Here is a 15451-nt window from a genome sequence, read left to right on the forward strand (position 1 = left end):
GAGTATGCTTTCTTAGCTTTGGCCTTCTGCGCCTTTGCTTGACCAATGTTAGGTGTTCTCAGAGGGACACACACACGCACGGACGGGTGATTTGGACTGGAAGGTACTGTTCCAATCAAGACTGATTGATCCTGTCGTACCTCACTTCAAAAAACGTAAACGGCTTTTTGAAGTGACACACCTATTTATAGGATTTTATTTCGTCATGCGTCTCTCTAGCCAATCAAAGGCATTGGTGTCAACATATTGACACGTGTCACGTGGAGCTTGACCAATGTTAGCTTGGCTAACAATGTTTGCTCACACACGGCGGGACGAAGCGAAAACATACTCTCCACCTACGGCGGAGACAAAAATCCATTCACTTCAATGTTAAAAAATAAACGGACAAATAATTCATTTTTTTCTATAAAACAATGATTAAAAACCCTGGCAGTGGGTTCATTATGGATAAACTCTGGCAGTCAATGTGTTAACAGGATGTTTTTTTAGGTGCTACCAAATTCTACTGCTCACTTTATATGTCTGAACAATCTTGTGATCCTTCATTATAATAGCACAGTCGGTGTAAGATGGTATAGGGTGCATTGATCAAGGCATGGGTGCTGCAGTATGTGGTTCATAGGTGCATTGATCAAAGCATGGGTGCTGCGGTATAAGGTGGTTCATAAGGTGCATTGGTCCAGGCATGGGGTGCTATAAGGTGGTTCATGGGTTGCATATTGGTCTAGGTGTAAGATGGCAAAGAATCAGTGAATCATATATCCTATTATATCCTATATCATATTATAAGATGTCACCAGAACCCTGCTGATCTTTGTCATAATGTTTTGGTTGTGTCCCTGTGTCTCTCTTCATTTTGGAGGTCTGTTTCATGTTATTTTGTCTGCATTTTGTCTGCACCCTCTTCAATTATTGATTTGTTTGGAGTTTGCCAGTCTCGTTATAAATGCTTTTCTTGCATTTTTTATTTTGTGGCATTATTAAAGGATGACTTCACCCATTTATTTTTCAACCTTTCTTCATATAATCGGTCCTCACTTATGCTCGTGATAAAATGGTACAATTATTTCCTACTCTGTCTGTCTCATAGGAAAATTGTGGAGACTTAACCAGCCTAGCTGTGACATCATCATTAGTCAGTTTGTTTTGTATTTTATTTTTAATGTGTTTTTACATTTGTATCAACGTGAGAACTAGGGCTTCTATTATAGCATGCCATGCTAACGTCCCAGGAATAGAAAGCCTGCAGTTTCTATTAGCTTGGATTCCCCATCGATGATGTCACTGGTAGGCGGGTTTAGTAAAAATAGTGCCATATTATATCTGTCTGTCCTGTTGAGCTGGTATTGATCTGGACCTACTGTATCTATCTGACCTTTGTATCTTTACACCATGACCTTTCTTTAACCATGACTTATCTTATAATATCTACTTATTATTTTTTCATTTCTGTTTTAATCTTCCAACTATGAAGCTTCTCGTTGTGTATCGAAATGCATCTCTTCTGTTTGTTATTCTGTCTGCTCTATGAACCTGAAACAAATCATTGTGTGTATGTGTGTGTGTATATACAACAATATATATATATATATATATATATATATATATATATATATATATATATATATATATATAGCACAGGAATCGAACCTTGGTGAAAGCCAACATCTTAACCACTAGCCTAAAGGGAAATTCCCCTGTGGCCCAAAAACACAAAAAAGGCAGAAATGAATGCTCAAGTATTTTATTAATTGATTGGGATTTGATTGTTGAGATTATATAGAAAAGATAAAATGGAAATCAAAAGAACATTTTTATAAATGTTGACAAAATAAATGCTGATGGGGTTTAATTAAATCCCCCTTGATTGTGTTAAGTATTAATATGAATCACAGAAATCAAAAATCGAAGTCATATTGGGACTCCTGGCATCGTTGAAGAATCCCCTCTGGTTCAGCCCGCCACATTTTTCCCTGAAGATCCGGGGGACAAAAAAAATGATAAAAAAGGAAATGGTTAATATTCCCTATACACTTCCATTGAGACATTTCAACATTGGTGTCGGTTATGACACCTACTGGTTAGTACTATTATGCGGCACAAATAAGACCTTTAATATGTTGGTGTGATAAAGATTTTGAGTCAAAATTTAAAGATTTGGAAACTAAATCAATTGACATCCCTATTCAGACATTAATTGGAAGTAAAGAACAGGCTGAATCCTACCATGCCTTTTTAGACCCATTCACAGTATTCACTTTAAAGATATGGTTCAAAATTGTTAAACAGAATAGAATGGAGAGGACAATCAGAGTGTTGAGATGGCCCGCTTTGAGATCGAGATGGTTTCACCTCTATGTGTACTATCATGGAAGGCAAAGAGCTCATGAGTTTTCAAAAAATGAAAAACACATACGATCTAACCAGACAAGATTTTTTTTAGATATCTACAAATACGACAGTACTATTTAGGAGAGGTGAGACCACTGGAGCCTGGGGCCTCAAATGGGGATCTTATTCAGGTATTTACCCAGGCCTATAAAAAAAGAGTCCAAAAGAACAGTGTCAAAATTATATAAGGGCCTGATATCAGCCAGAACTAACTCCACAGAGTATATTAAAACTAAATGGGAAAAAGAGTTGGAGATCAATAATATTACTACAGATGAATGGGAAAACATGTGTAAAACACAATATACAACCACTAACTCAAGAATGTGGAGGGAGTTCTACTGGAAAAATCTAACCTAAAATTAAATCAAAACAACTGAAAACAGATGCAACCATGCTGGAGACAGTGTGGCCACATGGAAGCGGGCCACGCTCACATATTCTGGAAGTGTCCCAAAATTCAAAAATATTGGCAAGATATCCACGCCACCATAGAGGCTGTTCTTGGTTTTGAGATACCTCAGACATGTACTTTGTTGTTGTTGGGAAATATTCCTGAAGATTTCTTGACACATGACAAATATTTAATCAAAATCTTTCTAGCAGCAAGCAAGAAAGCGATCACACGTCGCTGGTATCAACAGGATCCCCGAACCAAAGACAATTGGATGGACATAATAAGGGAAATATACACTATGGAAAAACTGACTTTCATACTCAGACTACAAGAGGACAAATCACACAAATACTGGGAAAAGTGGACATCTCTCTTTCAGCCCATGGACAATGTATAACCAATATGGAATAGAAAAATAACTAACAATTGTAGAATGCAGCCTATTTATTTATTTTTTTCTCTCGTTTTTTCTTTTTTGTACTGTCCTGTTTTGTTATTTCTTCCCCCCCCCCCCCCACACTTTTATGTTCTGTCTTGTATTCTTGTATGTGTATCTGTCTTTTGAAAATCCTTTGTTCTAATAAAAATTTAGTTAAAAAAAAAGACACCTACTGGTTGTCAACTGGTACTGCATGAAGCTCATAAAGCTCCCTCGGCCAAGCGGGGACTGCCTCTAAAAGGCCCCTTTTCCGCTCTGGATTAAGAGCATCTGCTAAATGCCTGAACTGTAAACTGTAAACTGTAAACTGTTTTCCACCAGGGTTGAACCGGTTCCGTTCTTCTTTCCCGCCAAATTTGTATACAAATGAATTGGTTGAACTGGTTTGGAAACTGAACCAAAAAAGACTTGTTTTTTCTTGCTGGGAACCAAAGTGGGCGTGTCACTATTCTACAGGTTGGAAGATGCAGATGCAATATTAACAATATATAATCAATAAAAAAAATAAAAAAAATTAAAGGGGAAATTGTAACTTCCAATTCATTGAACCAGTGGCAACTCTCTAACTCTCTGCTGCTTCCAATTACAAAAACTGCATAAAACTGGTGGAAACGCGGGCCGTTTCTCAGCCGGTTCCGTGAAAGCAACAAGGTTCCAAGAATCAAAGTTATTTGGGTGGAAAAAGGGGCCTTTGTGAGCTGTAGACTCTACACACTGTAACTGTAGTCCCTGTTTTCCCGAAAGGTGGCATATCCATATACATTTCCTGTTCCGATTAATGTTTTCATTTGTCTGATTACCTTGGCAGCAGATTTGAACCAGAAACACTGAAGGAGCCAATGAATTAAAGCTATGGGGAAATTAACCGGAACAGGAAATGGGCGCGTCCCCTTTTAGGAAACTGGAACTTAAGTTATGCACAGAGCTTATTGCGAGGCCAGGTTGAAATCCTGGATAGAACATAAAAGTTCATAATTGCAGCTTTTAATACTCACAGGTGATTGGTCCGATGGTGAGAGGCTGGATGTTCATGGTGCTGGAAACTGAACGAGGCTCCCTCCCCAAGCAAACCTGCAAAAGATGTAACAGTAATGGAAGTGAGCTGAGTGTCGGTCAAATATGTTACAGAAGTCATAAGTCTGTTGGAAGGTCTGACACCAGCACTTCAAAGTGATCGGCTGTTAGCATTCATGAAGTGAGGTAGTGTGATACTTACAGGAGAGCAGGAGGAGGTCGTCTGGTCACACAGGTGGAGGCTGCAGTGAAGGAAGACCTGGTAGTCGACCTGAAGCTCAGCAGAGAAACGAGCCTGGAGGGACGAGCCGCTCTCATCCACTGTCACCTGACCACGATTGCTAGCACACCTGGAAGAAAGACGTTGTTATGCTGCTGGTCAGTCATATTTCATTGTAATACATTTCTCTTTTTGATTACGTTTGGTTTTTGGCACAGATATTCTGGTGAGGATCAAGACATACTTGTTCTGGATGAAGAAGTGTCTCATGGAGTCATTATGGTTGGATGAGGGAGTGGCATAGCAGTTGTCCAGAACGACCACAAAGCGCTCCGTCTCGGTCTGCTCAACAGACACTCCTACATGCAGGGCAGAACCCAGTGGCAGGGTGACCGGGCCTGCTGGGTAAGGCTCTGTGTAGTTGGAGTCGTGGAACAAAGACATGGAGGCTCTGGCTTGTGGACCCTGACCTGAAAGGGCACTTTGAACCCTGGAACTAGAAACAATATGACATTTGACTGTTATCTAGTATTTTGTAGTAATGTGACTTAATCCGGGCGTTAATCAAGTTACTTACCGTTCGCTTGGTCTCATGACCACAATTAGGCTGGTCTCCGTGTCCAGAGGATAGACACAGGAGAAGGGAAAACTCATTGGAAGACTTGATGAGATGTTATTTGCAGGGTAGACAATTAAAGTGTTGGAGTAGATGGCATGAGTGCTGTTGGTCTGAAAGACAAGAGGTTAAATGGACAACCTGAGTAATCTTCTCACCAGCTGGGGACTAAGTAACAGTATATTTCACATCATTATACATTGAATAACATACACAAATGTAATTAATCAGCATTAACATTATTTCATATACTAAACTTCCATAGTTTAAGCTGTAATAAAACACGTCACACACAGAGATGGACATCAATCTCTCGAATGTTTGAATCTCACCAATACAAAAGTCATGCAACATGAGAAGACAGGAGAGAAATGGAGTATAGAATAGAATTTCATTGAATTATTTTCCTCTGTCACGTGAGATTAGAGCCAAGAATTAGCAGACAAATCCTCACAAATAGTGTGTTTCCACAGGTGTCAGCCTGAATGGCCACTTGGTACCACACCGTCCCATCACGCTCTGTGGAATCTGAGCAGTTGCGGTCGTCCAGGTGACCCGAGAATCCATTCAAACCATAGGATCTCATGCTAGCCATTCGCAGGCCAACTTGGATTTGACTCTGGCCACATACAAGTTCAGCAGTTTGTAATGGATGGGCTGAAAAGAAGAAAGATTTAATCTTCATACAGAAAATGACTCTCCCTTATAGCAATACCATGAAAAAAAAGCATATAGAGCCCTAACCCTATGAATTAGATGCAGCAAGCAGCCATCAGGACACAAACATCACAATACATAGACAGATCACACAATAGATTGACAATACTACACAACACCTCTCAGAGAGGAAAATTGAATATGCTACCAGTCTTAGTTCGAGAGGCGAGAGATCACATTACACATTATGTGCAGAACTGAGCTAGGGCCTGTACTTGCAACTTGGTATTGGGGAATCTCACTTCCATCTGAAACAGCGTGACGTGTAGTAGTTTATAATGGCATATGGTTATATATTACATTTCACAAGACATAGTACGTGTAGATAATAGAAATCAACTGGCTGAAAATGCTCTAACAAGTCTTAACTTCTGTAAGCACTGTAAAGCTGGAAGTGAGATTCCCCATTCTTGTGAATGCAGCAGCCTAGAGGGCGGAGCCACAGAGTGCGCCGTCCGTATGTCACTGATCACATGACCCAACAATCAATTCTCCAGTTCTAGGCAACACAGAAGAGGGGGGGACTTTGTTCTTATTTCCACACAACAGCTCTAAGGTGTATTAATGACATAGTTCAATGTTGTTTCCCCTTCAAGGACCTTGAAGAGCTACCTGAAGTTTTCAATTAACAATAAAGACGAAAAATAAACACTGAAGTCTTCAAAGCCAGCAAGCAACCTTTTTCTAGTTCATAACAATGGTAACAGTAAGAGTGGGCACTAAGGAAGAGTGGGCACCTCGATGTAAAATTGGCCTTAGTGCCAAGTACAGAGTGAGAGGAGCTTCACGTATTTACCCTCGGTTGCAGGCGGTGTTATTGGCTGTGTTGTTGGAGGGGGTGTGGTTGTAGAGATACCTGAAGTTTTCAATTAACAATTAAGACAACAAATTAACATTCAAGTCTTCAAAGCCAGCCAGCAACTTGTTTCTACTTTTCAAGAACAAAGTGAGAGGAGCTTCTTTAGTTGTTTTGTTTGTGGAATACAGTAGTGTTCTATTGCACAGTGTTCTACAGTATTTGACATATTTAACAGAAAATATGCTATTAATAAATGGTATAAATGACATCAACACATTTACAGTGGCGATATATAAAGTAACAAATCTACACGCTTGTTAGACATGTAAATACCCATAACAGAACATGAAATTTGAAATGATGCTATTAATGATATACTGTTACTACGTATTCATATTTACCTTCACAAACAACACCAGCATCTTCACCATGAACACAGTTGTGGTTTCCAAACCCTGGATGGCTGCACTGTGAGAGTCTTGTTTCACTGCCTGAACAGCTGACATCATCCAACAAGATGCTCCCGCCACCCTGTCCGAAGTGTGCCGAGTGTGGTGCTGAGAGAGCCCTTCCACAGCCTAACTGACTACACACTACTTGGGCATGGTTCAGATCCCAAACATCGTCACACACCGTCCCCCAACTGTCACCATGGTAGATCTCTACTCTGCCAGAACAGGAGTTTTGGCCGCCGACCAGCCTCACTGGATAATCAACTGAGTGAGAAGAAAAAAATAAACATTGAAGTCTTCAAAGCCAGCAAGCAACCTTTTTCTAGTTCATAACAATGGTAACAGGGAGAGTGGGCACTAAGGAAGAGTGGGCACCTCGATGTAAAATTGGCCTTAGTGCCAAGTACAGAGTGAGAGGAGCTTCATATAATACGTATTTACCCTCGGTTGCAGGCGGTGTTATTGGCTGTGTTGTTGGAGGGGGTGTGGTTGTAGAGATACCTGAAGTTTTCAATTAACAATTAAGACAAAAAATTTACATTCAAGTCTTCAAAGTCAGCCAGCAACTTGTTTCTACTTCTCAAGAACAAAGTGAGAAGAGCTTCTTTAGTTGTTTTGTTTGTGGAATACAGTAGTGTTCTATTGCACAGTGTTCTACAGTATTTGACATATTTAACAGAAAATATGCTATTAATAAATGGTATAAATGACTTCAACACATTTACAGTGGCGATATATAAAGTAACAAATCTACACGGTTGTTAGACATGTAAATACCCATAACAGAACATGAAATTTGAAATGATGCTATTAATGATATACTGTTACTACGTATTCATATTTACCTTCACAAACAACACCAGCATCTTCACCATGAACACAGTTGTGGTTTCCAAACCCTGGATGGCTGCACTGTGAGAGTCTTGTTTCACTGCCTGAACAGCTGACATCATCCAACAAGATGCCCCCGCCACCCTGTCCGAAGTGTGCCGAGTGTGGTGCTGAGAGAGCCCTTCCACAGCCTAACTGACTACACACTACCTGGGCATGGTTCAGATCCCAAACATCGTCACACACCGTCCCCCAACTGCCACCATGGTAGATCTCTACTCTGCCAGAACAGGAGTTTGGGCCGCCGACCAGCCTCACTGGATAATCATCTGAGTGAAAAAACAAACATAAAAACACAAACCTTACAGTAGTGTTGTTAGATATACCCTCTTCTGTGCATGCTTGCACATTGGCACACCCATGGATCTGGACTCACCCAAGTCAAACACATCCATTATTCATTTGATTAGCTGAAACTGCATAGCTTTTAGTGTGCCATGTTTTTTTTATTCTGCTGTATTTATTCTTTGTCTTCTTGTTTTTTACTGAATTGAAAGGCAAACCACAAAATCAGCCTAGTGTGCACCTTTAAAGAAAATGTAATGTCAATGTTAACAAATGGCAACACACATACAACCACTGCAGTTCATAATGCCGTAGTTGTATGTTTATTATAAGTTTACCTTCACAAGTAACACCAGCATCTTCACTATGAGCACAGTTGTGGTTTCCAGTCCCAGAATGGCCGCACTGTGAGAGTCTTGTTTCGCTGCCAGAACAGCTGACATCGTCCAACAAGATGCTCCCACCACCCTGTCCGTAGTGTGCCGACCCTGGTGCTGACAGAGCCCTTCCACAGCCTAACTGTCTACACACTACCTGGGCATCATTCAGATGCCAACTGTCGTCACACACCGTCCCCCAACTGCCACCATGGTAGATCTCTACTCTGCCAGAACAGGAGTTTGGGCCGCCGACCAGCCTCACTGGATAATCAGCTGAGTTAGTAGAAAAACATAACATAAAAAGAAAGGAATAATTATAAATTGCTATTATACTACCAATTGCAAAAAAAAATAAACAATAGTCCTCAAAGAATATTTCAATGCAATTTTAACAAATGACAACACACTTAATGCCATATTTATTCATATATTACATATTTACCTTCACAAACAACACCAGCATCTTCACCATGAACACAGTTGTGGTTTCCAAACCCGATATGGCTGCACTGTGAGAGCCTTGATTCACTGCCTGAACATCTGACATTATCCATCAAGATGCTCCCACCACCCTGTCCAAAGTGTGCCAAGTGTGGTGCTGACAGAGCCCTTCCACAGCCTAACTGTCTACACACTACCTCAGCATCACTCAGACCCCAGGAATCGTCACACACCGTCCCCCAACTGCCACCATGGTAGATCTCTACCGTTCCAGAACAGCTTTGACCACCGACCAGCCTCACTGGATAATCAACTGAATGAGAAGAGAAACATAAGAACAAAAAATGTGGTGTTGTTACAGGAAGAACAGCCCCCCCCCCCCCCCCCCACCCTTAAAGTTTGTTGTGAAATTTGTCTGGACTTGAAGTGCCTCCTAAAACTTTAAGGGATATTTCACTTTAAAAAAAACGTTTGGTCATTTTATCATCTACTCAGGCCTTTGTGAGACCCCCAGACAGTTTTTAAGTTGCTTGATCCAGTATTTAGATATTTGATATTCATTTATCATTTTATTGTTTTGTTTTAGACTCATTCCTAAGCCAATAATTTGATGACCGGCGGAAAGATGCTAATGTATCCGGTAGGAGACTCAAAGGAGTCTCTTTGAGTTTCCTACCGGAAATACACCCGGTCATCAAATTATTGTCTCAGGAAAGCGTCAAAAACAAAAAAAATCGCATTGAATTCAAGGCTTCATGGTGTGTGTAATTGATAGGGGGAAAAAAAGTACTTTTTTAGGTGAACTACTCCTTTAAAGTATTTTATATATATAAATTTGTATAAATGGAAACACACATACAAACACTGAAGTTCACGATTAAATAAGTATGTTCTACCTTCACACACAACACCGGCATCTTCATGGTGACCACAGTTATGGCTTCCAAACCCTAGATGGCTGCACTGTGAGAGACTAGATTCACTGCCTGAACAGCTGACATCATCCAACAGGATGCTCCCACCACCCTGTCCGTAGTGTGCCGACCCTGGTGCTGACAGAGCCCTTCCACAGCCTATCTGTCTACACACTACCTCAGCATCGGTCAGATCCCAGTGATCGTCACACACCGTCCCCCAACTGTCTCCGTAGTAGATCTCTACTCTGCCCGAACAGGAGTGTTGGCCGCCGACCAGCCTCACTGGATAATCAACTGAGTGAGAAGAAAAACATGAAAACATGTGTGTTGTTATAAGGTGAACAGCTTACATCTATGCTGTGCAAAAAGTCAACACTCATACAAACACTGCAGTTAATGTAATTATTTCATGTATATTATATATTTACCTTCACAAACAACGCTAGCATCTTCACCATGAACACAGTTGTGGTTTCCAGTCCCTGAATGGCTGCACTGTGAGAGTCTTGTTTCACTGCCTGAACAGCTGACATCATCCAACAAGATGCTCCCACCACCCTCGGTGAAGTGTGCCAAGTGTGGTGCTGACAGAGCCCTTCCACAGCCTAACTGTCTACACACTACCTGGGCATCATTCAGATGCCAACTGTCGTCACACACCGTCCCCCAACTGCCACCATAGTAGACCTCTACTCTGCCAGAACAGGGGTTTTGACTGCCGATCAGCCTCAATGGATAATCTGAGTGAGAGGAAAAGCATAAAAAAAAAAGGAGAAAACATTGAACTGTTGTTAGTGTTGTCATAGGAAGAACACAATTGCACTTTTCGCCTCCTTTCTAAAGTATGTTGTCAAAATCTGGCTGGACTCAAATCTCCTCCTAAGACTTAGAACTCCCCTCTGTTGAAACCACCCATATCTGTTGAAACCCCTTGCCACGCCACATCCTTAGTTTAAAAAAAAAAATCTGATCATCTGCTTCCATACGCACAATTCCTGATTCATTTTTCATTGGATAATCATCCAATGCAAGATTAATCATAATCAGTGCTACATCAGTAGCCACTGAAAGCCCCATATGAAAATGTATAGGGGTTTAAAGATTAGCTGATAGGAATCGGAAAACAGTTTTAACATCAACATTGCCACTACATCAACGGCCTGGTGTTAAACGTATTAATTAATTATTTATTTTGCTGCTGATTCTACTTTAGTATAAACTAAGTTGTAGACTGTGACTTAACGCTACAAGTCATTACTTTCAAACAAATTATGACTGCCTCTCATTTACAAGAAATCCCATCTTGTGTATACTTTTGTTACACGAGGTACAATAAACAAACAACAACGACAACACTGTCACAGTGCACCCTAAAATATTTTTTTTGGAAGACATGATTACGTGATTGGTTACAGCAACAGCAAGACAAATCATCTCACTTGGTGAGATGGCATGGTAACAAATATGGGAGTAATACACGATGAGTATATCTGTGGATGCTTGCACAACAAGCAACAACAGGCAAAACACAGATATTTAACACGTTTTCCAGCCAACAAGCCACAACTCTGAGGTATAATGCAATCATGACATCTATAGCCTGTTTTTAGTAGTGTGTTGACTTTGCAACATTGTGAATTAGAGCCAAGGTTCAATATAAGAAGTAGACAACATTTAACCGATAAATGTTTGACATAATTTGTATAATGAAAGTAAAGTTAAACAGGAGTGACCATGCCATTGACAGGATATTTGCTGAAACTGCAGCCCTGCATAATAGTCCATGAGCCAGACAAGATTTCATTATCGAAAGAGTGGGCAAAACCAAACCTATATTAAATTGTTCATAGGGTCAATACGAGTAAATAAATATATGATAACCTCTCCACAGGAGCAGCTTTTTCATGGTTATCACACATTTTGTCATTTTCCCCATACGTACATGACAGGTGAAAAAATGACAAAATTTAAAAAAGAGTTATCATAATGAAACTTCCTGAGTTGATTACTTACATGAAGACAATGATTTATCGTATTACAAGTTTTCTGAAATTGTATATTTAAATATGCAAATTAGGCATTTAGTCCATGAGCCAGAGCCCCAAAATTGAGCCAGATATTGAATATTCCCTCGTTAAAAACCTTTGACTCCAACATCTTAACAAAATGAAATAAGTATGTTGACTCTGGCTTTGTCCAATGTTGATTCTGGAAAGTTATGCAAATTTGGGCATATTTTCCTAATGCCTAATTTGCATATTTAAATATACAATTTCAGAAACTTGTAATACGATAAATCATTGTCTTCATGTAAGTAATCAACTCAGGAAGTTTCATTATGATAACTCTTTTTTAAATTTTGTAATTTTTTCACCTGTCATGTACGTATGGGGAAAATTACAAAATGTGTGATAACCATGAAAAAGCTGGTCCTGTGGAGAGGTAATCATATATTTATTTACTCGTATTGACCCTATGAACAATTTAATATAGGTTTGGTTTTGCCCACTCTTTCGATAATCATTGCTCAATTTTGGGGCTCTGGCTCATGGACTATAAGGTAAGCCCCAACAAACACACCCTCTCCTTCACTCAACACAACATAAATTATACAGTGTATTGCTAGAGCTTAATTGATACGTAGTACGACAGTCGCTTGCCAAAAAGAGCAGATCTACAAATAAACAACACATGGCATCACAGCTTGTTGTTAGTTTGTAGATCTGTTGTTTATTTTGGCAGGCGACACCCAGTGCGATCATTCTGCTTTTTTATGTATTATTATCACTAGCTGTAATTTTTGACTGCTGGTACTCACTCTTTACTGACATACTGTATGTACTGTAGTATATCCAGTATATTTACCTTCACAAACAACACCAGCATCTTCATGGTGACCACAGTTGTGGCTTCCAATCCCTAGATGGCTGCACTGTGAGAGTCTGGATTCACTGCCTGAACAGCTGACATCATCCAACAAGATGCTCCCACCACCCTGTCCGAAGTGTGCCGAACTTGGTGCTGACAGAGCCCTTCCACAGCCTAACTGTCTACACACTACCTCAGCATCATTCAGATCCCAGTAATCGTCACACACCGTCCCCCAACTGCCACCATGGTAGATCTCTACTGTTCCAGAACAGGAGCTTTGACCACCGACCATCCTCACTGGATAATCAACTGAATGAGGAGAAAACATAAAAACATGCAACTTAGTGTTGTTATCAGAAGAACAGCTTAAAGATGCGTTATTCAAAAGAACAAAAAGTACAAAAATGATACAGCATGTGCTGCATGAAGGTTTTATTAAGAACTAGAAAGCACTGTTCCTGAAGAAACAGTGTGGGATCGCTAAGAATGTTGAGCTGGTATTGAGTATTGATAGTGTTAGTAGTGTTATAGTAGGGTCATAATACAATGACATCAGTATTATGACGTCACTAGAATGGCATTACCATTCACTAGAATGGCATTATGCATTATGACGTCACTAAATGGCATTTCTCCATTGAAATGACCCAAAAAACGGGGGTAATAATAATAATAATAATAATAATAATAATAATAATAAATAGTGAAGATAACATTAGTGTGATCGCTAAAGCGATCCCACAACTATACAGCTGCAAACCAAAGCAGAGAACAACCATACTTCTTTTTTCTAAAGCATGTCATCCAAATCTGGCAGGCCTTTAAGATCATCCTAAAGCCCTTTACACACTAGGGGCATGACTTGTAAAAAAAAATAAAAAAAATAATGCTATTACTTAAAAGAGAATCAAGGCAAATCTCAATGCAACTTCTACAAATGGCAACACACAAACTGCAGTTCATAATGATTTTATATTTACCTTCACAAACAACGCTAGCATCTTCATAATGAGCACAGTTGTGGTTTCCAGTCCCTGAATGGCTGCACTGGGAGAGCCTTGTTTCACTGCCTGAACAGCGGACATCATCCAACAAGATGCTCCCACCACCCTGTCCAAAGTGTGCAACCCCTGGTGCTGACAGAGCCCTTCCACAGCCTACCTGTCTACACACTACCTCAGCATCACTCAGACCCCACGAGTCGTCACACACCGTCCCCCAACTGCCACCGTAGTAGATCTCTACTCTGCCAGAACAGGAGTTTTGGCCGTCGACCAGCCTCACTGGATAATCAACTGGGAGAAAAGAAAATATAAAATCATGAAACTCTGTGTTCCTATAGGAAGAACAGCATGAAGCTGCGTTGTGCAAAAGGTCACAGAGCCTGAAAATTATTAAATGATGATTTATTAAGACATAGAGCTACAGACCAAATATGCAGAGGATGACTGTCCTTGTCTTATTCCATTGTTTTATCTAAAGCATGGTATGACTATCTCACTACTCAAAGCTCCTCCTAAGACTTAGGATTACCCTCCCCAAATTGCTCAGTGCAAGATGAATGGCAGTCACAGCTGCATCAGTACCCTTTAAAAGCCAATATGATCATGTATATAAAACTGCCCACAAAAAGTTCGGAAACTTAACTTATTATTACACTTACCTTCACAAGTAACACCAGCATCTTCACTATGAGCACAGTTGTGGTTTCCAGTCCCAGAATGGCTGCACTGTGAGAGTCTTGCTTCACTGCCTGAACAGCTGACATCATCCAACAAGATGCTCCCACCACCCCGTCCAAAGTGTGCCCGGTGTGGTGCTGACAGAGCCCTTCCACAGCCTAACTGTCTACACACTACCTCAGCATCACTCAGACCCCAGGAATCGTCACACACCGTCCCCCAACTGCCACCATGGTAGATCTCTACTCTGCCAGAACAGGTGTTTGAGCCGCCGACCAGCCTCACTGAATAGTCGGAATAATCAACTGAGTGAGAAGTAAGACAAAAAACACAACAATTAGTAGCCTGAAATATACCTTCAAAAGAAACCTAGTACATGCGGAATTGTCTTTGTAATACAGATATGAATTAGAACTTGGACTGTACATCACATATGCCAAATCATGAAATACAGATTAATACATAAGCATGCTATCAATCTAATAAAACATATGTAAAGAAAATAAATTGATGACAGTCTTGAAGAAATTAATTAAAAATAAGCTGTGTCTATGTCAGCCATACTAACTGGCTGAGCAACTGCAAAAGGCCATCTAATATTAATGTTAAGCATCATATCTATCTTAATATGAGGAGAGTTAGAGAGAGTTTACCTGGGCTGGCAGTAACAGTCTGTATGAACAGGACTAGCAGCACACCACACTTCACCATGGTCCACATCCTGGAGATCAGACACAAACCTTCGGGGGAAGAAAAAAATATATAGACAGACTACAGCAATGCATATACAATTTAAATTGGATATACCGTATGCAAACACGCAGCATTCACAGATTTGCATTACATTCAAGATAATAGCATCTTAAATCATGTAGTGATAGAAAGTAGCAGAACTTCCTAAACACATCAATTCCATTGGCCAATGCAAATGCCTCT

The 15451-nt window shown here is 40.2% G+C and overlaps 2 protein-coding genes across 2 annotated transcripts; both read right to left on the reverse strand.

The window, feature by feature from the left end:
* Positions 1–1900: 1900 nt before the first annotated feature.
* LOC308090594 (pancreatic secretory granule membrane major glycoprotein GP2-like) lies at positions 1901–4955 on the reverse strand. The gene is made up of 4 exons (XM_080435828.1): positions 4709–4955; positions 4447–4594; positions 4226–4301; positions 1901–1976 (listed from the first exon to the last, which is right to left on the reverse strand). The coding sequence occupies exons 1-4, from the start codon at positions 4906–4908 to the stop codon at positions 1957–1959; spliced, it is 444 nt and encodes a 147-aa protein (XP_080291954.1). The 5' UTR covers positions 4909–4955; the 3' UTR covers positions 1901–1956.
* A 1597-nt stretch (positions 4956–6552) lies between these two features.
* On the reverse strand, positions 6553–15236 carry LOC308090034 (scavenger receptor cysteine-rich domain-containing protein DMBT1-like; the record flags this gene model as incomplete). Its single annotated transcript, XM_080435060.1, has 12 exons — positions 15169–15236; positions 14497–14820; positions 13814–14128; positions 12828–13142; positions 10391–10702; positions 9942–10256; positions 9047–9358; positions 8563–8877; positions 7894–8208; positions 7490–7549; positions 6998–7312; positions 6553–6653 (listed from the first exon to the last, which is right to left on the reverse strand). The coding sequence occupies exons 1-12, from the start codon at positions 15233–15235 to the stop codon at positions 6553–6555; spliced, it is 3066 nt and encodes a 1021-aa protein (XP_080291186.1). The 5' UTR covers position 15236.
* Between the last annotated feature and the right edge of the window lie 215 nt (positions 15237–15451).

The sequence above is a fragment of the Gymnoscopelus braueri genome (genome assembly GCF_963280865.1).
Source record: "Gymnoscopelus braueri genome assembly, chromosome: 8".
Lineage (NCBI taxonomy): Eukaryota > Metazoa > Chordata > Actinopteri > Myctophiformes > Myctophidae > Gymnoscopelus > Gymnoscopelus braueri.

Bases quoted from the DNA above. Each gene is read 5' to 3' on its own strand.
- LOC308090594 (XM_080435828.1), bottom strand. From the start codon at position 4,908: ATGTCTTTGTTCCACGACTCCAACTACACAGAGCCTTACCCAGCAGGC. The intron at 4,302-4,446 runs GTAAGTATCACA...CATCTTTTGCAG, and splicing joins CGACCTCCTCCTGCTCTCCT to GTTTGCTTGGGGAGGGAGCC. The intron at 1,977-4,225 runs GTGAGTATTAAA...CCGGATCTTCAG, and splicing joins CACCATCGGACCAATCACCT to GGAAAAATGTGGCGGGCTGA.